We start from the raw sequence: 22,458 nt of genomic DNA, 5'->3' as shown, positions 1-22,458 counted from the left end.
AATCCTTTTTACTTAGAAGTTCTGTGACAAAATAAGGGGGAAAGCAAAATAATGCATTTTCTCCAAATTTGGTAGCTGCTTAAATTTGCACATAGTGCTTTTCTAATACATGTATGTCCCATATGTCAGAAGGCTACTGAGGGAACAGAGGTGGGGAAATGACTAGTATGTGCTGTTCAGGGGGAAATAGGTGATTGATTAACAGGATTTAAAGGAGTAGCCAATGGAAGGATGGGCAGAGAGCACAGCAGCATGAAGAATTTCTCTTCTTCTATGTGCCTTCTGTTCTCTGTGGTACTTTGCAGCTCCTGTAAGCAGCAGACCAGCAGCCTGCTTTGCTGCATGCTGTGCGCTCATTCTTAGGCCACCATCCCTTCTCAGTGCTGCCATAGGAAGGTCTAGAGGAAAGCATTGTGGTATTAAAATGTATCATGCTTTTACATGAATCAGACAAGTTAAAGCTGCATGGACAACTGCCATTGTATTTGTCAGCTTTCAGGTAGTTGAATAGGTGTAATACTCTTTTGCATGTAGACCTCATACTGTATATCGATAGATACAAGCTGAAGTATGGCTCCAAACGTTTGCTAATTTCTGCCCCACTTTTTGCTCTGAAGTTCATAATACATAGTACTCACCCTTTCTTCTGGCTTCGGATTCCTATGAAACACTGGGGTGCTGGGCTGAGGAGTTCCAAGTGTGCTCTGAGCCCGGTGCTGGCTGTGGAGCTGCCTGTGAGGAGCTGGCCATGGGGGCAGTGCTGGTTTGAGTTTCCAGTGCCAGAGCCTAGCCCACCCTCTCACTGTAACATGTTTGCATCTGGTACTCTGCTAGAAAGCCTTTTGCAAAACCCTCCTAGGAAATCTGTAGTTGGAAAACAGGCCTGTGTTTCTGCAAGGTGGCATTTTTCTATGGCTGCTGAGAATAGCCCATTTGTGAATAGATTTTATTGCCAGCCTGTGAGAAGGTGGAAAGGGACATCAAGACTTGGCATGTGTTGGGTTGGCGCAATAAAAGCATTATGTTTGTTTTCACAGCCCTAGTAAAAGCATTATTTCTGTTTTCACAGCCAACCACCTAGCATCTAGTCAGGGCAGTAGTGGCCACTGCTGTAGTAATTCCATATGCAATTGCTCCGTGGTTAGTTTAGTGAGCATTACAGCTTAGGTTCTGTTAAATCCTTAAATGCGCTAGGCTTGGAGTGGAAAGACCGACATTTGTGAATCTTCTGCTTTTTAGAGGATGTTTGATTCTTTACCAGTACATTCCTTTTTAAACAAGGTGAAGCAGCTAATACAGAAAAAATGGAAAGATAGCTATTCATCAAAACAGATACTAAAGGTAATCTGCTGGATTATACTTCTTAATGCAGTGAAACTGGTCATGGTTATTCTAAAAGTGGATTTTTCTTATCTTTGGTAGCATTTCAGTATTTACAGGTTGAAGTGTTTAGAAGTAGGTGTATGAAACTTTTAAGTACAAGTATAGTTGCAGTATGCCACATACTCTTCACTTTTCCTGGGGTTTGTTTCTTCTCCACTTCTGTGGAGAAAATACGTATTACAGTAAAGGTGTATGGTTGAGAATTCTTTTTCCAAACACGTTTGTACTTTCTATGTACTAGTTGTGTACCTCACTTGGGTTGTTTTTCTTTCAGAGGTATCTCCCCTTTTAATTTTCTTTATGCCTTTTCCAGGAGTTGACGGATCATACAATTTTCATCTTGTTTTGCTCTGAATATTTTTAAGAAATGGGAAAACAATTCTTAGCATTTGGAGACTGATACAATTGTGGATTGAAGAGTAAAACTAATAACCAGTTAGAGATGCATGAGAGGAAATGAAAATTATTGGGTTCACTTAATCACTTTTTGTCTCATATGTCAGCTCCAGAAATCAGGCAATTAGACATGGGTTTTCTTTTTTTTTTTTTTATGTGTTTCATGTGGAAATAACAGAATCACAGACTATTCTGAGTTGGAAGGGACCCACAAGGATCATTGAGTCCAACTGTTAAATAAATGGCCTGTGAGAGTAAAATGATTCAGGGGAGCTAAGGAAAAGGAAAGAGAAGGAAAGTATTCTCAATCTGCAAAGTTATGTGGGATTTTGAGGGCAGTGTAACTTAAAATTACACTATTAATTTGCTTTGATTTTATCTGTTTGTATACCTCATGGGTTTTTGTTATTGTACTGGAAATCATTCGGAGTCCCAGTATTTCACAAGAATTGGGGATATCTGAAGAGTATTGGTAATTACTTGTTTCTGGTAGAACCCACCCTGTGCTGGGTACTGAAGAATAGTGTAGCAGTATTACACTTGTCATTGTTTTCCTGCTTCAAAGACAAACATGAAAAGGAATGTGAGTTTGGGGATAGTTAGATGAGCAAACTCTCTGCTGTATCTTAATCGGAAGCTTGTGTTTCAAGATTGACAATATCCCTATTTAATTTCTGTCTAGCAGGTATTAGAAACTGATTTTTTTAGGTACTGCTGTAGGAGTGATTTGAATGTCCAGAAAATAGTGACACTGAGGATTAGCTCAGAAAGGTTTCCATGTATAAGGAACCAGCTAGAAGCAAATTTAGACTGCTGCAAGAAAAGTGAACAAATGGTAAGTGAGGCTAGGGTGATAGACACAATCATTTCTGTAGATCCTCCAAAGCAGAAAAAATAATCTTGGTTGTGAGGGAGCTGATGAAAAGGGGTCAGTGCAGGGATTTAGATAGTAAGCTGATGTTTTCTGATTTGTTGCTTTCTAGTAAAGATGTAATGCTTTACGCCACTAGAAAAATGGTGTGGTGAATCACTGTGTATGGACATGAGCTGAAATTGATCACTCTTTTGTGTGTTTGTAGGCTTTATGAGTCTTTGAGTAGTTAAAAAAGTTCAAATTATGTGGTTGCCTTGTTTAATCCTCTGAGATGTTTTGTGCTTAGAACTTGTATTTTTCAATTTGCTTTTAAACAGCCTTTTACTCCTGACCTTTTTTAAATTTCAGAATAGAGATTTAGAAACAATGCACAGATATATACAAATGAGAGCAGAGACCCAAATTACACAAGTTGTTGTCAAGTTGGTCATATAATGTGTGATTCCTGTAGTTTATGGATAGAGTCAACTTCAGCTGGTCTACTGCTGAAGCAAATGGCAGGAAGACTTTTCGTTTCTTTTATGCATTCTCCCCAGCTGCTATGAAAAATATCCTTATGTTCTCTTCAGGTTATCTCCACCTGCTTCATGCAATTATTTTTAAAAAAAGTTGAGTTTAAGTTGGAGGCTATTAAAACAAAAGCTTAAATGTTTGAAAAAATTGATGGAATTTATTGAATTGTTCAATGCAATATTTTAGGTATAATAAAAGATCTTGGAGAGTGTTAACTCTGAAAGCTATGGTATTAAGTAATTGTATCACTTTAAGTTGCTGTTTCTGATAACAGAATAGTTCTGATTACTCTTGAGAAAGTATCAACTTTAATTTGTATTATCACTGTGCTTTTGGACTTGGTCCATGACAAGGAGTCCAGCTGCTCTGGACTCTGTAACAAGGCTTTTACAGAGCAGAAGGATGGCACCTATGCTGTCTTTCTGTCTTCATCAGATACTTCTATGATATGTGCAGTATATATTAAAAAAAAAAAAAGACAGCCCAGCCATTTAATATTATGGTAAAGATAGCTGTTTTCCTTTGCTTGCCTGTGAATATCTCTTCGCGTAGTGGGAGTGTTTGTAAATAAGATGGCATTTCCCGAACTGTTTTGCTTCCTATCTGCCTTTCAGCCAGTTTGGTTCATTTGTGCTGTCTGCCCTCCAACTGCATTCTGTCATAGTGTCCTAACCCAGGCGTGTGCTTTTATTTTTGCCTCTCATGCCTGGAAGTGTCGTTCATTTTCTTTGTCTGGTGCCTGTATTTCAGAGATTCCTAGACTGTGTTTCAAAAACATTGCATTAAATGAGAGAGGCATAAAAACAGCAGAGAATTCAATTTCCCTAACAAGTTCCAAGTAAGAGCACTGTAGAGAAAATGACACTGAGGTGTACAAGTAAGCATCACTGGCACAGGATTTCCTGGTGTACGGAAATGTAAATGTCAGTATGAAAAGGAAAACAAGTTTAAGCTCCTCTGACACATTGGTGGTTCTTGGTGACTAAAATGACACAAATCTTAAGTGACTTGCTTAGATGAGCTTTGTATAAATGTTTTATTTTTTTTTTTTCTCGATATTAGGATAGCTATATCTGTAAATTTCTTTGGAGATACGGACCTGTAATTTTTACTGCTTTATATCTAGCTGACATAGCACCTTGTCCTTAGGATGTACATGTATGCGGTGAACCTATGATTCAGTTTACCAGCATGTGAAAAGTGCAGTTGCAGTGCTGAGAGTTTAAATCAAGATTATATATAAACTTTTTACCCAGCCTAAAAATAACTGTATATTTAGCAAAAGAGTACTAATAGCAAAATGAATGTTCTATTATCTTTGCCAGACGTCTTTAAAATATTGTTTTGAAAATTGTCAGCTAAATCTGTTGTGGCCTTGCTTTAGCCCATTCATTTGGGGAGTAATCACATTATTGGAAAGGATCCTTTTTTGTATTAAGAACAATATCTGAGATCATCAGTGCTGATACCAGGTTCATAAAAAAAGTAGTCTAGGATAATACAGTATTTGTTTACTGGTTAGTGAAATCATAGAATGAAAATATCAGAAAATCTTTTCAGGTAATATTTGCATTCTGATAGTGTCGGTGTTAGACAAGACAAGCTTTAAACTACAGCTCACTGAAACCGACCCCTTCAGTTGAAGCATATGTGCTGAGTTCATGGCAGTACTACTCATGTGATGAGATACTTTGTTTCTGAAAAATGTCATTGTAATGAGTAAGGCAAAAGTAACTATCTTTCTATTTTTTTTATTTTTTTTTTTTCTCTTTGGTGTCTGCATCTGGCGGGAAGCCTACTTTCTGCTAAAATTCTGTGGGAGACGAATTATATAAGAAGATATTTATTTTTAATTGCAGTTGTCACATTAGGCTGCAGTGTTACTCACCAAGCGAGAAATGTATTAGATAATATGTGTATAAAAAGTAGAAAACTTTGTCTTAATTTCTCAAGATCTTCTATTTAATTTCTTTCCAGAATTGCCAGGATGTACCTTCTGTCTTGAATATTGATGGAATATAGAAATTTGTTCTATTTTTGCACAGGTGCTTACATAATGTGTTAGCATTTTTTTCCCCTCTGGATTTTTTGTTGTTTGCTCGCACATCCATCTTTATTCAGACCTGCCTGGTCAGCCTTTCTGCTTTTACAAGGAAGTTGTTGCTTCTCTCCAAGGAAGAGCCTGTTGAAAATATGTACAGCTTCAATGCATGGATAGTGCTGCTGCACAACAGAAAGGCTTATTCCTTTAAAAAAAAGTATCTAATTCAAGGTTTTCCTCAAATTGCCTAAACTTACGTAAAGTTGTAATCAATGTTTTAAAAGAGAAAAGGTAGACATCAGAAGTTCATTGGTATTTTAATAGCATGGTGTGTGGGATATTTTAAAGTGTTTGATGGCAATTGTTCTATAGGAAAGATTTGGATGGATAAATCAAATGCAGGGACTGATGTGAATTAGTAAACACATAAGAATAAGAACTCTGAGGACTAAGTTGCTTTATTTTTCCAGCCTAGGCTTCCACTTTTTTAATACTGCACTGCTTGTGTGGTAAGGTGTGCCCACTTCTGCAGGCCTTTTATGGGTTGCTTATGATAAATAATTTTTCTAAGCTACTGTGGTCTTCAAGAAGTGAGAATTTCTGATTTGCTAAATGTTTGGCAGAAGGAAGAGAAGGTTTTCTACTTCTCATAGAGAAGATCAGATGACAAATACAGTAAAAATGCTTTGGCTGCTCAGGTGTTTCCTGGGCTATCAGCAGTGTACAAGGTAAATGTCGCTTTGAACACAAATGGAGTATATATTGAACACTAATTTTTTTCACTCTATAAGTAATGCAAGAATTACTTTTTTCATCTTTTCTACAGGCTTAATTTTCTTGCTAATTGCTACAGGGAAGTCAGTTTAAGGAAGCTAGTACTGAATTTTCTTATGAAGGCTATAGTTATACTTGCCATTTCCAGAGCATTCTGTTCTAAACCTGAGCTACTGCCAAGAAAACTGCCCTCTGCTCCAATGAGCGTACTTTAGATGGGTTTCTTTTGATTGTTCCTGTGGAATATGCTTTCTTGTCCTCTGGGTCCCTCTGCTAGCAGTATGTTTCTAGACTGCTGGAAGAGGACAATAAAAATCCTTGGCATTGAAAACAATTTTGAAATTGCTGTGGTACCAGTGGAACTGAACTCTGCGGAGGTGGGTCAGCACTGTAGTACAGCAATTTGTTGGGGTGGCACAGGGAGGCTGATTGGTATGGCCAAACCATTGCACTTCGGTACAGAGATGATCTTCCTGCAGCTAGATAAAATAAAATGTTCTGGAGTAGCTTCTGCTGTTTGAAGTGCCCAGTTAGATATCACTGTGCCAATAGCCTAAATTGTAGCTTTGAGCAGCTTCAAGTGTCTTGGATTGGCTTGCATAGCAAATACCACCAGTAGAAAGGCTGCAGTGTCAAAGATCCCAGCACCATTCTCAGCCTTTCTTAGCTCTGGGGTTGCTGCCCAAAGCCTGCTCCTGCCTGCAGCTTGACCTGCCTGGCACTGAGGGTGTTTCACCCAAAGCAGGAGCAGAACACCTGGTGCTGTGTCTGTGCCCTGGCAAGGTTACTGTCACAGGTTCAAGTGCTTGGTTTGGATAGTGGGTGACTGAGCTGTACTACCTGTCTGGAGTTACTGCTGGCCAGCTCTGGGGTTTCTCCGTGTGGAAAAACTTAAGTTTTCATTTGCTTCTTCTCAGTTTGAAGGATTTTGTGCATTATGTGTATTTGTTCAAGGGAGAAATGGAGGTACCTGAATTCTCATGATGACTTGAACAGGGGGAGAAGCAGGAAGAATAGCCTTTTTCTTAATTCTTCAAAAGAGCCTGAAAAATTTGTAAAGCTGATGGTGTCATCTGAGGGAGTATCTTGCTAGTTTGTTAGAAATCAGATAGATTCTATAATTTCTGGCAAAGGCATAAGATGAAGTATGAGATATACTGCTGAAATTTTATAGTGTAACTTGAAATGATGGCTGCCCCTGGAAATAAAACAGTTTTTCCTGGTCATTCAAGGTGTAGCATAAAATCAGGAATTTTTGATAACAGCTGAAGTAGAGGCAGAGAGGCAGGGGAAGCTATATTAGAAATGTATTTTTAGAATAAAAAAAAACCTTGAATAATTTATGGACAAGCTGGACTGAGACTGCTTACAATTAGACATGGATTTGCTATATTTTTTTGTTTTCTTGTATGAATTAGTCCTAGTATTTTGTGTGGTGCAAGAAAACCTGGTGTAAGATGCTAATGTTCACATTGTAAGTTAGGCACTGACTGTAGCAGGAAGGATGAGACAGTAAATGACATTACTGCAGACATTACTATTTTCCATACTGCAGTAGTTAAACTATAAAATACTTTCCTTGGATTTCTGAATGTGATGTTCCTAAATGAAGTAATTTAAAAGACAAATCCAAAAAGTTTTGTCATTTTTAGGAGTGTAGCAAGAGGACTTGTGAGCTTTCTATGTGGCTGCTTACTTAAAATTATGAAGGAGGAGCTAGAGCATGGATAGTGGAGGGAGTTTTATTTTCCTGTTCTCTTAGCTAACTTTTATTGTAGAAAGAAGTAGCAATTCATTAATAATAAGCATCTTTAAAGTTTCTTAGGTGTTTCCTTCAAACCTACAGAATATAAAAATAATGTTCTTGCTTTGATAGCAAAAGTTCAAGAATCTTTTTCCCTTGCAAAACTGATGCTTATTGCCACTTTGATATTCCATTTATTTAGTCTCTCACATACAGTTCTCCGTTTGAACTGGTGTTGGTGGTGCCCTCAGTGGGCTGATTCATGCAGCTCCAGTCTCAGGGGAGTGCAGCTGGGCAGTGTTTCCGTCTGTCTGTGGTGTGTGTGCTACTCGTCATCCTCTTCCAGCCTTTCCTGTGGTTACGTATGAGTGTACTTCTTTTGCTATTTCCTGTGCTTAACACATGGAAATGGCTCACCAGGTTATGCGGTCTGTTTTGGACGGAAAATTCCTGTTCTGATGAAAATTGAGGGTTTGTAATATGCATTCCTTTAGCTGTGCCACTAAGTTGCATTTTATTTCCTTTGAGGATTAGGATCAGGAAGTTGTTTCCGGGTGTCACCACCTGGCTGCGAGTCCTCCCAGAAGTTCAAGTTGGATAGTTTGGTACAGGATGTTCCTCTGAGTTGGATGTGTGCCTTCCTACCTTGAAGCTACCCATTACTCATGCCTGTTGGCTTGCAGTGGCCTGGCCATACTGATTAGTGTCTTTATAATTTACTGTGGGTGCTTTTACAGAAGGTTCATTTGAACTGCAGCTTGCATACCATTGTTAATGCTATTTTTTTTTTTTCTCCTGTCAAAGTAATACCTGCTTGAGAGTTTTGTGTTAATTATGACCGCTTCCTGTTGTTCTTTGTGGTTTTTTAGTATTGAATTAATTTATTTGTGGTTAAAGTCTTGTATGTTGAGGCCCTTGTTTCTAGGCGGGATGAATTTCTTCTTGCATCCTTCATACTTGCTTTCAATCTAAAGGATTTTTTTGGCTACATTTCAGGAAATTATTGCCACTTTACAAAGAATGAGATGATGAAAGTTGTCTTAAGCTCGTAAGGAAGCATTTAAAGAGTGCTTTCTGTGAAAGGGTTCGAGATATTTTTAAGTGTGCATTTTCTGTCTGTTACCCTTTAAAAGAATCAGTGCATCCAGTTCGAAACTCTACTTAACACATATATTTCCAAGAAGGGCATGCAAGAATATGTATCTTCACAAAATAAGCTTTCCTTTTAGGTTTTTTAATTGATCTATTTTCTTTTTGATGTCATTATCGTCCTCATTCTTGTTTCTAAAGTTCAGCCTCATTGCTTCTTTCTGCATTGGTGCTCTAACTTCATGCTACAAATGATCTCATTTAGTAACTTCTTTCATTTACTTCCTTTTTCATTGTATATACTGTTAAGTTTTTGGTTGTTTTGCTGAGAAGACGGCAGTACCATATTCTATTCCCCTGCCAAAAATAAATAAATATATATATATTTATATAAAATAGATACTAGTGAAACCCATGGTTAAGGAAACTTAGTCTGAAGCATTTTTCTCTTTTCCTTTCAGTTCCCGGAATGGATGGTGGTGGGTTAGCTGACGCTAATCTAACGGATTCATACTTTAGCACCAGCTTCATTGGCGTTAATGGATTTGGAAGTCCTGCTGAAACGAAGTATCCCATGATGCAGGTAATAGGGCTGATATGTATGTTTCATTAGTTCCATCTGGTGTTAAGCCAAAAAGGGAAAACTGCTCAAGAGGCAGGATAAAAATGTGTCATCTTGTATAATATACAGAGTATATACTCACTCTAATCTTGCAAATGGAAATGAAACAGTATCCTTGCTTTAAAATTAATCTGTTTTTATTTTCACTTACCTGAGCTGTTGTGCTAAGCTTTGCTGCATACACTAACTCTGTGTTAGGTTTCTTTTCCGAATGTTACTTTCTAGATTTCTTTTTAGGCTCATAGGTTTTGATATCCTTTTGCTAAATATATAAAAATCAAGTTTTAAAACTTTTCATAGATCAAAAGTTGCTGAAGAAAAATGTGAACTGTCAAACCTGAAATTACTAGGCAAAATTTTCAGAATTTGTCAACTCAGACTCTAGTGGTGGTATGTTGCATTCATATTTAAATCTTCTGAAATGTTTCCTTGTATTTATTATGTTCTGTAGAGGTTGGCATAGGAACTTCCATGAGGTGGAATTTATTGTGTAGGTAGTATTATGCAAAATTTGCAACAAAAGTCTGTTGTATTTAAAACCTAAATGAGCATCTACTGAATTAACACATGAAGTACTATAGTAACTCCCTCACAGTGTTACATTTTAAAAGAAGCTCAGTCTGTCCCTGAAAGAAGATGGTCTGTCCTACACTAAACAAAGCAACTTCTGGTAAATGAGAGAGAGCACAATTCAAACAGTTCACACTGAGTCCTGACAACAACTCTCTTCTTTTATATCGAGGAAACTCTCCTTATGAGCTTACTTTGATCTCAATTGTGGCTGTATTATGGATTGAAAAATTACTCAGCGAAAGGTGGGAATTAATTAGGTGTGTTCTTTTTTTCTTTTGTTTGGTTGTTTGGTTTTTTTTTTACTGCATGTTTTCAAGAAGGCTGGATTTTCTTACTTGATAAAATTGCAGAAGTATGGAAATGTTTTCTTGACAGTTATGCATGATTTAAAAAGAAAAGTTTTAACCTCTGATCCCAAAGTGTAGTATTGAAGCTGGCAGTTACAATTTTTTGTATGACTGACGTCCTATGATTGTAACACGAAGTCTTTATGCATTGTATCCTTAAACTGTATTCTGCAGAAACACTGGTGTCTTTCTAAGTGCCAATTTTTAATTATAACTGTTTCTTCTATAAAGACAGACAATAAGGCATGCATCTAACATGAATGCTCATAGGATTTTTAAATACTCTACTAAAGCTTCAGATTACAGTTAAGGCATTATTGTTTCTCTTTGAGAAGAAATCAGTGTGCCTCTTGCCCACTGGAGGATGAGGAAAATTACTTCAGAGGAAGGGTTTTATTAGTATTGAGAATGTGTTTAGAGGCATCCAACTACAGTTTGAAAAGCATTCCTCAATTGATTTTTTTCCATTTGAATCCTGTAATTTTTCTTGTTTGTATAGGTAAAGCTGGTAATGCTGTTTTGATTGTGGGTCAACTTCTAGGTTAAGTCCATACTGACAAAGTTTAGCCACTTGGAATAAGATTTTCTGTGTCATTCAGCCTTTTGGAAAACAAGGCAAGGGAGAAATTTTAGTGGGTTTGACTTTAAATAATACTAGTCCTTTATGGTTTGGAATAGAAACTTTGAATCTGAGAGGTTGGTTATTGTCAAGGGTATATGTCAAGGACATATGTCTTGTTTGCTTTCTCTGAAAATTTACACAGATTTTGTCATTTGATTGAACCCTTGCGGAGCTGGTTTATATGGACCCACTGGAGACTTCCTAGATGTCAAATAATTTCCCAAAGACGTAATCTGCAGTGGCATGTTCAACCTTGAGTACATTTTTTCAGTTGCAGCTCTGGCATAATCTAGGCCTTGCCTGAACTCAGAGCAGGAACACTGATCAACTTCATTTCCCTCTTCCCTTCCACTTCAGACTGAAGCAGCATGGAAGTGCATCTATATTTAATGAAAGAGAGCTGTATCTGTGTTAATTGGAGCAGAGGGGTTGGTAAGGGAAAAGAAGCTCTGTGGGTTAGAGAAGCTGAACTGAAGATAAGTAAAGAAGAAACCAGGAAAGATTGAACAAAGGGGCTGAAGCAGAGAGGAGAACTTGATGGGACACTCGCAGAATTGGGACTGGAATGGTACAAATGCAATACACAGAAACTGGAAACAAGTTTTAATAATGTAAAGGTGGGACAAAGTAGGGTGGAGAGAACAAATCCACATTCCTGTTTCTCTTCAGGTTCTTGAATCAAACTAAAGATACTAAAAATTTAGTGTTTTGCCATCAATGAAACATCAGATGTCTTCTGTAAATTATTTAATTAACTTTCAGTTTTGCTTTTGCAGATGGAAACATCAGTTCCATCTGAGTTACTTTGTCATCTCTGGTGAATCTGTGTAGCTTACAAATAGATGCATCAGTGATGCAATATGAGGCAAGCTCTTCATCTTGTTTTTTAAAACTGAGAAATTGCATAAACATGCAAATAAAAACACTGATAGAAAAACAGCAGTAAGATGCAGTAAGATGTTAGGAAATGGTAAGTTTAGGTTGCCAGTGCAGCCGTGAGGTTATATTTAGAATTGTGTTTTTCATAATGTTGTATAATTTTTTTTTCAGTGGGAAAATTATTAGTAGGACTTGCTCAGAACACAAGATGTGTGGCATATCCATGTGTATTGAGCATCCATTTGGTATTAGATTAAATGTTCATCATATGGTTCTGTGCTTTGTTCCTGCATGTTGTTTGCATCCTTCTGAAGACTCTTAGTTGTTAGTGTGCTTTTGGGTGCCAGTACAATTATTCCATCAAACTTTGTGCAATGCTTTCCATATGAAACAAACAAGTAGTCTATATTTTATACATGTACGGGATGGAAAAGGATGGCAATTTAACAAACAATGCCACAACAGTGCTGGCAAACAAGGGACCTGAGTTTTTGAGACTAATCCTAAAGCTGGAAGCTAAAGAATGGAATTAATGGCCACCGGTAAAATACTTGGTCCAAGTTGCTTAATTGGCCTCGCTCTGGCAAAGATAGTAAAAAAGTCAGTCTCTTCAGGGTATTGCTCATTTCTGTTACCATGAAATAATTTTTCTGCTGTCCTTGTTTTATTCACTACATACCTCTCAACATAATTGTCAGGTATTCGATTGATGAGTTGTCTTGACTATTCCTGTCTAATCTCCAGAATGTGTTTGTCATTTGCAGCACATGAAACAGAGGTTTGTTGAAAATAATATGTGGTTGTATATGTTTGGGTTATCATAATGCATATATAATGGAACCATACTGCATCAAGCAAAGTGATATCAAAGTTTGCAATTACCAGATTTTTGTGTGCAGTGCCTGATCTCTAAGACTCAGTGTTAAGTAAGCAGTAAAAGGAAGGAAAATGATTTGTATCATGATGAATTGGGAGTGGATGTACTGTGTTGACCATAAATAATGTAGATGAATCATGAAAAATGATGAATGTCAACATTTCTGCAGAATGGCTATTTTTGATGTTCAGATTTCATTTATGTCTGTGTAAGAATATTTTATGAGATCTTGAGCATACCTTTGGGCTTAGATTAGTGGTGAAAATGTAGTTAATGGCAATATTTACTTTGTAGTGGGGAAAACATTGTAAAAGTTCTTGGTAGAGTTCAGAAGAGGCAGGATTTTTGAAGTGGCCAAGGCTGTAGTTCATCCTTTTTCTTCCTTTCTGAAAAATATCCCTTTGCCTCATCCTTCCACTTCTCTTACTTCAAAGGTCTTTGCTGTTGGCCAACCTTTCTTTGCCCCCCATCATCTTCTGTTGTTACTAACTTAATTTCCTATTGACTAATAGTCTTCTGTTCTCATTGGTTTGTTTTTCCATAAGACTGTTTCATTTCACATGTCCCTTCTTCCCTGAAAATATGCATATGCTTTCATATACTATATTAACAGTTTTGTTTTCCATCTTATCAAAGTGCTTTTCTTCTGTTTTCCCTTTCTCTAAGTAATACTAACTGACTGTAGAGCATGCCTGCGCAACACATGGCCCACAGGCTGCATGCTGTCCTCTAATCTGTTCTTTTTCTTTTTAGCATAGGAGCAGCTGCCAAGAGACAGTCAGAGGTGTGGTTTGAGAAGTAGCTCACTGCTTTTGGCTTTCCCAGCAGTGAAGAGGCAGGAGCTGGCTGGCTGGGATGCCTCTAATGCTTGACTGTTTGCTCAGTTGATCTGTGTGTGCCACTTGGTTGGCTGGTGTCACTGTTCCTCTGGCATTAGTGCTGCCCTTTGACTAACTTGTGGCTTGACCAAAGATTCAGCTGGTGTGGAGAGAAGCTTTAATAATATTATGTTGAGCTGTTCAAAGGGTATTATAGCAGGGTGAGGCAGAGAAGTATATTGATGCTAAAACTTTTAATGTTGTATTAGAATTGAGCCGCTTGGTTGTAAGAGCATAAAATGGTAGAAGGTGCCTTCATCCATGTTGCTTCACAGAAATATGATTTTCTTTATTTGAATGGGATGAGATTTTTAACTACATGGATTCCATTGGACTGCAAGTTATGTAGAAGGGAAGAATCTTAAATTCTCAGTAAATCACCCTAATTGAAATAATAAGGGAATAAAAGTCTTTAGCATTAAAACTGGCAAGGCCAAGCAATGGAGAACTGCTTTTGCTTGCTTTCGTCATGCAAATGTTGGTATACTAAGCATTCTCGAGTAGCCTGAGAAGTAACAACCATGCTTACTTCAAAGCCTTGCAGCTGAATAAACACAAGGACGTTTGTTGCCATTGCTGCATCTGCCAGCAGTTGAGTAGTAAAAGTCTCCTTATAGCACAGAAGCTTGTAAATATCTTCAGTTTTTAACTGTTGAGAACTGAGTAGAACTACAGATGTGCTATTTTAAATATGAAATTATGCAGGTGTTTTCATAGTGCTTTCTGAAGAAATCCAGTTGCTTTAGTTTCAGCATTTGAGTCTGTCATTCTGTTGATGGTGCCACATGTTCTAATGTCAAAGACAGGTTTTGGATTGTTTAAAAAGAAAAGCAAAAGATATCACCCTGTGTAGGTCACAGAATCTGACAACTAAGCAATGTCACTGCCAAAGAAATCATTCTTAATCTTTTGCAGAATGACTGTTTGCACTCCAGTCAATATTATTCAAAAAAACTGTAAAGAAGTATTCTGAAATACAGTTCCATTAAAACAGTAGTAAGATGATGATGCTAGATCGTGACATACTGCAAAATATTTTGAGATGGTATGCTTAGCTCTGTGGAATGACCATGAGGAAAATCCTTACTTTCTCAGGGTTAGGTCAGGGAATATGGAAAAAAAAGGAATAAATATCATCTCTATATATTTTGGCGAAAAAAAAATGGTGGAGAAAGAAAGAAAGGAAAAAGTCACTTCAAGATAAATCTTATAAGCTATGTAAAACTAGATCTAATTGTCTGCATTAAAGTTTTATTTGTGCTTTATCTTGCTGAGAACTTTGTAATATACACTTGAGGGAGATGAAAGTAAAGCAGACTTGCCTTAAGTGCAGCTGTAATTCTGGGGCTCGTTACTGAATATTGAAAGGTGGTGTGTTCCTTTTAGAAGGTGGGAATGTTTGTTTGTTGTAACACTTCTCTTCATAGTATGCTGCACAGAGGAAGTGGACTGAGGCAAAACATTGCTAAAAGGTCGAGGTTAGTGATCCTTCCCTTCTGTCCACCAATGATGAGGTCACATCTGGCGTGCTAACCTTCTCAGTACATATGAGATGGGGATATACTGAAGAGAGTCCAGTGAAGGGTCACAAAGAGGATGCGGGTACTGGAGCATCTCTCCTGTGAGGAAAAGCTAAAACTGGAACAACTTTTAAATTCCTTTAAAGGGAGAGGGGCAGGATGTATTCCAGCCATCGTAGCTGAATTCTGAGTACCGTTTAAAGAGCCTCAGAAAATCACAGCAATAGGCAGGCAGAGAAAAGAAGTTTGTGGAACTGTTTTACTTGGTTATCACAAAGTTGTCTTTCTATATTAACTTCTATATGATAAAAACCCTGATGTAGTAAAACAGTCTGAAGTTCTCATATGTGTGTGCTTACCTTCCCTGTCAGGCTTAATCTTTAATTTTCTTCCCTGTTAATGGTTGCTTTTGTCTTTCTGGAGCTTTCATCCCTTGGGCTTGAGGTGCTTACAGTCTTCTTGAAATTGAGTTTGTATGAAAAATAGTTCAACATCATTAGAAGAGGTTGAGAAGTGTTATTTAAAATCAAAGCTGCCTTCTGGAAAACACAAGTAACAAACAGCACTTGTGTGTTCTTTGAATTATTTTTTTTTTTCTTTCAAGACCTTTTTGGTAAATGAATCAGATACGTGAGTAGCCTTCATTAAGACTATAAATGCATTTGGGTGTGGTAGAAATCTTAATATTAAAACAGTTTAAAAAGCCTTTACTGATTACATGCAGGTCTTCTATGAATAATGTTAAGGTAAGAAGCTTGTGCATGTGTAATAAAAATGATCAAAACTAAAAATTCATGAAGTGGTGGAGGTTTCTGACTATTCAAGGTACAGGCTACAAGCAGTTGTTAAGGCAAGAGCTGCCCAAGCTTTGTTTTTTCAGAATCATGATGTGTGTAAGATATGTTTGTACCTTGAATGGGAACTTTGTAAAAGCACAGTTGATGCTCAGAGACTTGGGTTGCACTGTGTTTTCAGAATCCAGAACAATATGCTCTGTTGCAGTTCTTACAGTTGCTGAGAACTGTATGTTCTCAGTGATCCTGTCAGCACTGGTTTTCATTGTCTCAGGCTCCTGTTCACATTGAAAGTCTGTTGGTTGAATGTTTAACTCCTGTACCTGAGGATGGTGAATATTGATGGAATAAAAGTATTTTGTTCCACGTTTAACCTATGTGCTTAACCAGCTTTGATACCAACGCAGTTCTCAATATATTTATTCCTGTTTCAACAAATAATTTAAAATTATTATTAAATCTGATATTATAAGTGGACATTAATACTATTTTTATCTACACCTGCACAAATCTTGCACAAATCTGAAGGGCTCCCTTTAGGAAATTTCTTCTTAAACCCCTTTGTTTTATGAGAATTGGTGTGGATATCTCAAATGCAAAAAAAACCCATGCGTGACAAGGATACTCTTTAAATATTTGTGACAAACTATTCAACTTAATTTCATTGTTTAAGAAGCGAATATGGAGTATGATTACTTCAGCTACTATAATCTAGAAATGATTTTGATGTATTTTTATTCTTATTTCGATGATTGTGAGCAATAGGATGAGTGTCCTTGAACTTGGGCAAAGTTTGTCAATTTAGTGTGGGTCTCTCAAAACATTACCTTGTTTTGTAAAAATAAGTCAACTTGTTTCACTAGACCCATGCCTTTTTTGAATAGAATTGTTTATCACTTAAGCAGTTAATGATATTTATATTGTGTCAGGTCAGTATATTTAGGAGCAAGAGACAGGTGACATCAAAAAAAGGAAAGAGCACATAGCAAACAGCTTGCTTGAAGGTTTCTTTTTTGAGTAGCTGAAGATTTACATGCTGTTTACCTGTTGTAAGCATTCCATATAAAAGCCACTTTATACTAGCTATTCTTTTTTAAAAGAAAACTTTTAAAACTTTTAAAACAAGTTTTAAAAGCAGCAGCTCCTGGTGAAGTTTGTGGTACTCTGAAAACTGCAAGGAGACAAACTGTAGTAGGTTTACAGTTCTACTTCATATTGGATAGCGCTCCTGCTTCTCTGGGTTGTCCTCTGTTCTTACCAAAATTACTCCAGAATATTGATCTTTGTGGTCAACAATTAGATGAAATGGTATTATTGAAGTATAACATAGTAAGCTTCTTGCCCTTTGCCACCAACATTGAGACTGGCTATGGAGAAAAATAACTGTAAAGAGCAACTTCAGTGACCAGTTCTGAGTCAGTCTGTGTCTAGACTACTAAGTGTAACATGCCTGGAAACTTCCCTTGATGCTTAGGGCCAGCTGGCACAAAATGTCCTGTTTGTGCTGGTGTGTGCTCACCCACTAAAGCAGAGTCTGCATGCAAACTGTCGATTTGAAGAGTTCTCAAACATTTCCACTGCTGAATAGTGCCTGAAAGTTGGCTGGGGAGACTCTGGGTTGATGTGGGCCAAAAGCATGCCAGGGAGTATTTTAACAAATTAGTGGTTGTCTCTTTCAGTGATGAAGAACACTTCCTGACCTTGCCTTCCTTTTCTCCTCACACTTTTTCTTCCTGTTGGGAAGCTGGTGAAAGAAAATAATAAGCAGGAGTAAGAAGAGACACTTGAAAACTTCTCTATCAAAGAAGCAGTAGCTCTTAGAGCAGCACTGCCTCACTTCAGTCCAGTTTATTGCTAGCTGATATCTCTAGAGGAATGCAGGAGAAGCTAGTGGAGCCTAGGAGGAATGTTAAAAGGGTTTCAGATGTCCTGCTAACTTGGAAGAATCAGATGTTTTGCTGAAAGGTCTCAAAAGGTTCTTTTGTTTTTAAAATTATTAAATACTTAATTTAAGTATTTTTCATTGGAGAAGTTTCATGTTGTGGTGATAGTATATTAAAGGGAGGAGTTGTTTCAGGAGTGCAGTGTGAATGACTGTTTTATGGAGATAAGTAATTGTCTTATCTAATGTTTTCACAACATGCAGGAAGAGATCCATAGGTTTGATAGACCCTACTCATTTAGAAGAAATTAATGAAGATAATGTTTAATTTTAATATACAGTAATTTTTGGTTTGCGTTTCTGTTGTGCAAAATACTTTATTTTACTAAACATTTTTGTCAATTGCAAGTCTGTTTGTTTAGTGTGTTTACTAAATGGGGAATAAGCACAAGTTTCATAGTCTGACCTTAAAACTTTAGAAAGTTCATCCCCAATGCCCTCACTTAATCTCTTAAGGCTTTATTTTACATGTACAATGTCATCTTTTTTTTTTTTTGCAGAGGATGACAAATAGCAGCAGCTCCCCTAGCCTTCTCAATGACAGTGCCAAGCAGTATGCAGGCCATGGTAAGTAGGTTTAAAATAAAGTAATACATACAGAAGTATGTTTGAACATTTGAAAGATTCACTTTTGCAAAACTGAGGCTTAAAGGAGTGTTACTTTTTCTCTGATTTTACAGAGATACAGCAGAACTTTATTTTTTAACAGTAGTGTAATGAACTCGTAAGTTTTTAGCCTTCTCTTTGCTGTGGGGGAAAAACTAAAAAAAGTCACTATCAGTCTTGTTACTTGAAGTGAAATGTTAGTTTGGATAGCCACTGTAGAGCACTGATAGCTTAAGCATTTATGTCGCTTCACTGTAGTATCCCTTTTTATTATGCTTCTTGGATAAGTTATTGTGTGGGATTAGTGTACAAGTGTTTTCCATTAAAGTTAGGGTGTGTGGATTTTGTGAAATGTCACATAACTGATGATTTTTAATAGCTATTCAGTTTTGTCTTGCAAGCAGTACTTTGCCTCTCACAATTTTTTCCTTGCTATAGGAACATGTTTTATATACATGATTTTCAGCTGAAGGGAACGTCTTGATAGTGGAGGCCTACGTACTCACTAAATTATTGTGGAGGGTGTACTGAGATTTGTAATGTGCTCTTCAGAATCACTGCAGATTATTTCAGCTGTAGCTGTTAAGTTCTTTCAAGGAGAGGGTACTGCTCCCTTATGGCAAAGATATACATTTAAAATAAATTTCTGCTTTGAAAATTGCTGTGTAAATTATGCTCTAGAACTCCATTTGCATGTCTGACCCTGCAGCTAGTCTCCTTACTAGGATTATACTTTTTAAAGCATGGTAGTAACTACTATAAAATGAGCTTGCTTGAAAGTCAAAATTTGTGGGCGTTTTCTTGTTTTTTCTACCTCATTTATTTCCACCAGGCTTTGAGATTAACTCTGCATCTTTTGTCCCACTGAATAATTAGCTATTCAAGGCAGTGGAGGTCTCCAGTTTTAAATGCAGTCAGAGTTTGACTGTGACAGGCCAAATAGTAATGGTGATGCATGTCAAGGAGAGAAACCAGACCAACTTTTAGAAACCATTTTAAATTTTGTCTTATCTCAGATCCTTTCCTCTCTCTCTCTCCAGCTCTGCCAAGCAGTGCTTCACTTGTAGAATTGCTGTTTTAGGGAATATTTATCATTGAAGAAATATAAGATAAACTCTGTGTTAAAAATTTAATGTTAAAGAAAGTGTTTAATGAAAGCACCAACATTTACAGCTGGCAGTCATCTGCTAATTTGGCAGTTTTAGCCATGTAGTTTGGAGTTGCATCTGTGAATGTTATATAGTTTTTGATACTTCAACTCTGGAAAAGATGAATTGGAACAAAGAAAAAGCAATAAAAAGTTACTAATGGAATGTGAACTTCTGCTATCCTTGGTTCTGATTTAAATATGAAGTGCAGAACAGTGACAGGACAAGCAAAATCCACATCATTATTTGTGAGACCTGTTACACAGAAGGTTGCTAATTTCAGGTAAGCAGAGATCATAGAATCGTAGAATCTTTTATTCTGGATAAGACTTTTTAAGATCGAGTCCAACTGTTAGCTCAGTGCTGCCAAGTGCACTGCTGAAGCTTTCCTTCGGTACTGCATTTACACAATGCCCCTAGGGATGGTGACTCATGCACTTGCCCTGGGCAACCTGTTCCAATGCTTGTCAAGCCTTTCAGACTATCTTCTGGTGATTTGGAAACATTTTAATGTATCATCTGCAGGGTTAAAAATGACATGCAAATGTAAGGAGCACTTACAACAGGTTTTCTGATCAGATGAAGGCAGTGAAATGTTAGGTGGCCTTTAAATTGTGTCAACAGCAATTAAACTTAGGAATTCTGTTAATGAGCACCATTTCAATTAAGCAGTTGTACAGAATCTAATAAATGCTAGGGTTTTTTGCAGTGTGATTGCTAAATTTATCTTCGTCAAAAGGATTTATTCCATACAGAAATATGTTAAAAAATATAAAATTTCTTAAAGTAGTGTATGTAAATATAACACATTGGTTTTACATTGGTTTTATAGATCCACTAACTTCACCAAATTCATCCTTGTTTAATGACTTTGCTGCCCTCAGCGTTTCTCAAAGGAGGAAGGTAGGCAACAACTAAATCATAAGTAGCATATTTATATATGAGTTGACAGGGAAGAAGATCTGGAATAACTTGAAATGCTACATGAAATACGGATAAGTCTTCTGATGCTACTAGATTTATTTTAATTATTGCTGCTGATATAAATAAGATCTTACTGCTTTGTTTTTGCTACATCAGATCAGACTGCTGCTGCTATTAAGAAATATGCCAAGCACTTGTAAACTGAAGTGTATAGAATATGAAACTTAGTATGTAGCCCATGGAATTTGAAAACAAATTCTTTTTGTTCTACTAAGGGACATGTGACCTGCAAGCCTTATGGCAGCAAGTTCAGAATATGTTAAGAATCATTCTCCCATTTATTTGTACGTTATGTAATAATAATTGTAACAGTTTGAAATGCATTTAGGTTAAAAGGCAGTTATCATTGGGAAGCAAGGGTTTGCGTTTTTTCCCATCCCTTTAATCTGTGTTGAGAAATCTTTCTTTTGCTGAGGGCTAGACAGCATCCTCAAACACCTTTGACCTGCAGCTGTGCGAGTTGTGGTGTTTTCCAGTTATACACTCAGTGGCTGGAATAAGAGACAAAAGTTTGATTATGTAAGAGTTATTTCTCATTTTTGTGAACTGCCACTTACCAAAACCAGCCATTGTCTTGTCCCAGCTAGTTATTAAGTTTTACTTTCACTGATGACTTACATGTTCTACTATTTATTAGCCACAATATTCTGAGCTTTCCTGTAGAAAATAATGAAAGCAAGCTACATCAGCATGTTCTGTATTATTCCTGCAGGTGAAGATTGAGCTTAAAGATAATTCCTATAGTTGGTCCATCACACTGTTTTTTAAATATAAATACTGTTTTAGAACATTAGTTTTCTACTATTCTGATGTATCCAAACTACATTAATTATCTGCATTGCTCTTTTCCTTAATGCCAGTACAGTATAGTGAAAGTTGGATGGATGAGCAACACATTTATAATTCTTTACACTTACCAAGGCAGATAAAAATGAAAAATAATTCTATGTTCCTCCTTAACACAGGCTTTGAGAACCAGTATATACATGCATGTATGTATGTACCTGTGTGTAAACTTGTGCTTGTGTATAACCATATGCACCAAAGAAAATAAGCTATCAAACAGAAGTATTGCAAGAATGACCACTGTCTCTAAAAATTACTTTGAAGTTAAGCAGTACAAAGTGAAAACAAACGAATTAATGTTTGCTGTAAAGCACAAATACCTCAAAGCTGAAATAGTCATTCAGAATGCTTTCTGATTTGGTCCATGCTGCTAAAAGAGTGTTAAAAGTAAGTTTTATCTGTGAAATTGATTTACTTGGATTTTTTTTCTAGTTAGCATTTCTGCTATAACTGGCATTAATTGAAAGAGGTTTGTATTTTTATTTGCGTATTAATAATTTATCTTTTATATGACTGCTATTTTGTAAGGTATGCTTGTATTAAAGGTTTTTAAGTACTAGTAATGGGGGAAGTTTTCATAAAATACTACTTGAGCTGTGTGAATCTAGGCATCCAGGCTCCCTCTATAGTCAGCACAGGGAGATGAGTAGTTTAAAGAAACATTTAGCTCTCTGAGAAAAATACTTTGGAAATGACGAGATGTTGGTCATTGCTTTAAGTGGACAAAAATTGATGGCTAAAGTTATGAGAAATTAATGAGTTTTGTGACTGACTTTCGCTGCCAGTCAATACACTGCAAGTAGTTATCATGTAGTTTTTAAATATTTTTAGTATTTTTATTACAATAACCAAATTGTCTGAAGTAATTTCCTTAAAAGCACTAAATGCTTGAGAGCCAGGTGTTTAAAAACTTGAGTGATTCCTCTCTACCCCATTAACCGGGGCTTGTTTAGAGCTTGAACAATGGGGTTTATTAGGCCAGTGCTTGGTGCCTGCTGCATAAAGG

General features: G+C 36.8%; 1 protein-coding gene across 1 annotated transcript in view; it reads left to right on the top strand.

The window, feature by feature from the left end:
• The window catches only part of PAN3 (poly(A) specific ribonuclease subunit PAN3), a 78,930-nt gene that overhangs the window by 3,682 nt on the left and 52,790 nt on the right, over nucleotides 1-22,458 (top strand). Inside the window, 3 exon segments of the mRNA XM_014249570.2 lie at nucleotides 9,276-9,397; nucleotides 18,369-18,435; nucleotides 20,455-20,525. Of these exon segments, the coding sequence (XP_014105045.2) occupies nucleotides 9,276-9,397; nucleotides 18,369-18,435; nucleotides 20,455-20,525 (260 nt within the window).

Source organism: Pseudopodoces humilis, chromosome 2, assembly GCF_049639895.1.
Source record: "Pseudopodoces humilis isolate 2021_Gansu_Grassland_sample_001 chromosome 2, ASM4963989v1, whole genome shotgun sequence".
Taxonomy (NCBI): domain Eukaryota; kingdom Metazoa; phylum Chordata; class Aves; order Passeriformes; family Paridae; genus Pseudopodoces; species Pseudopodoces humilis.
Note: the sequence above shows the minus strand (reverse complement) of the source record. Positions and strands in the feature narration are given on the sequence as shown.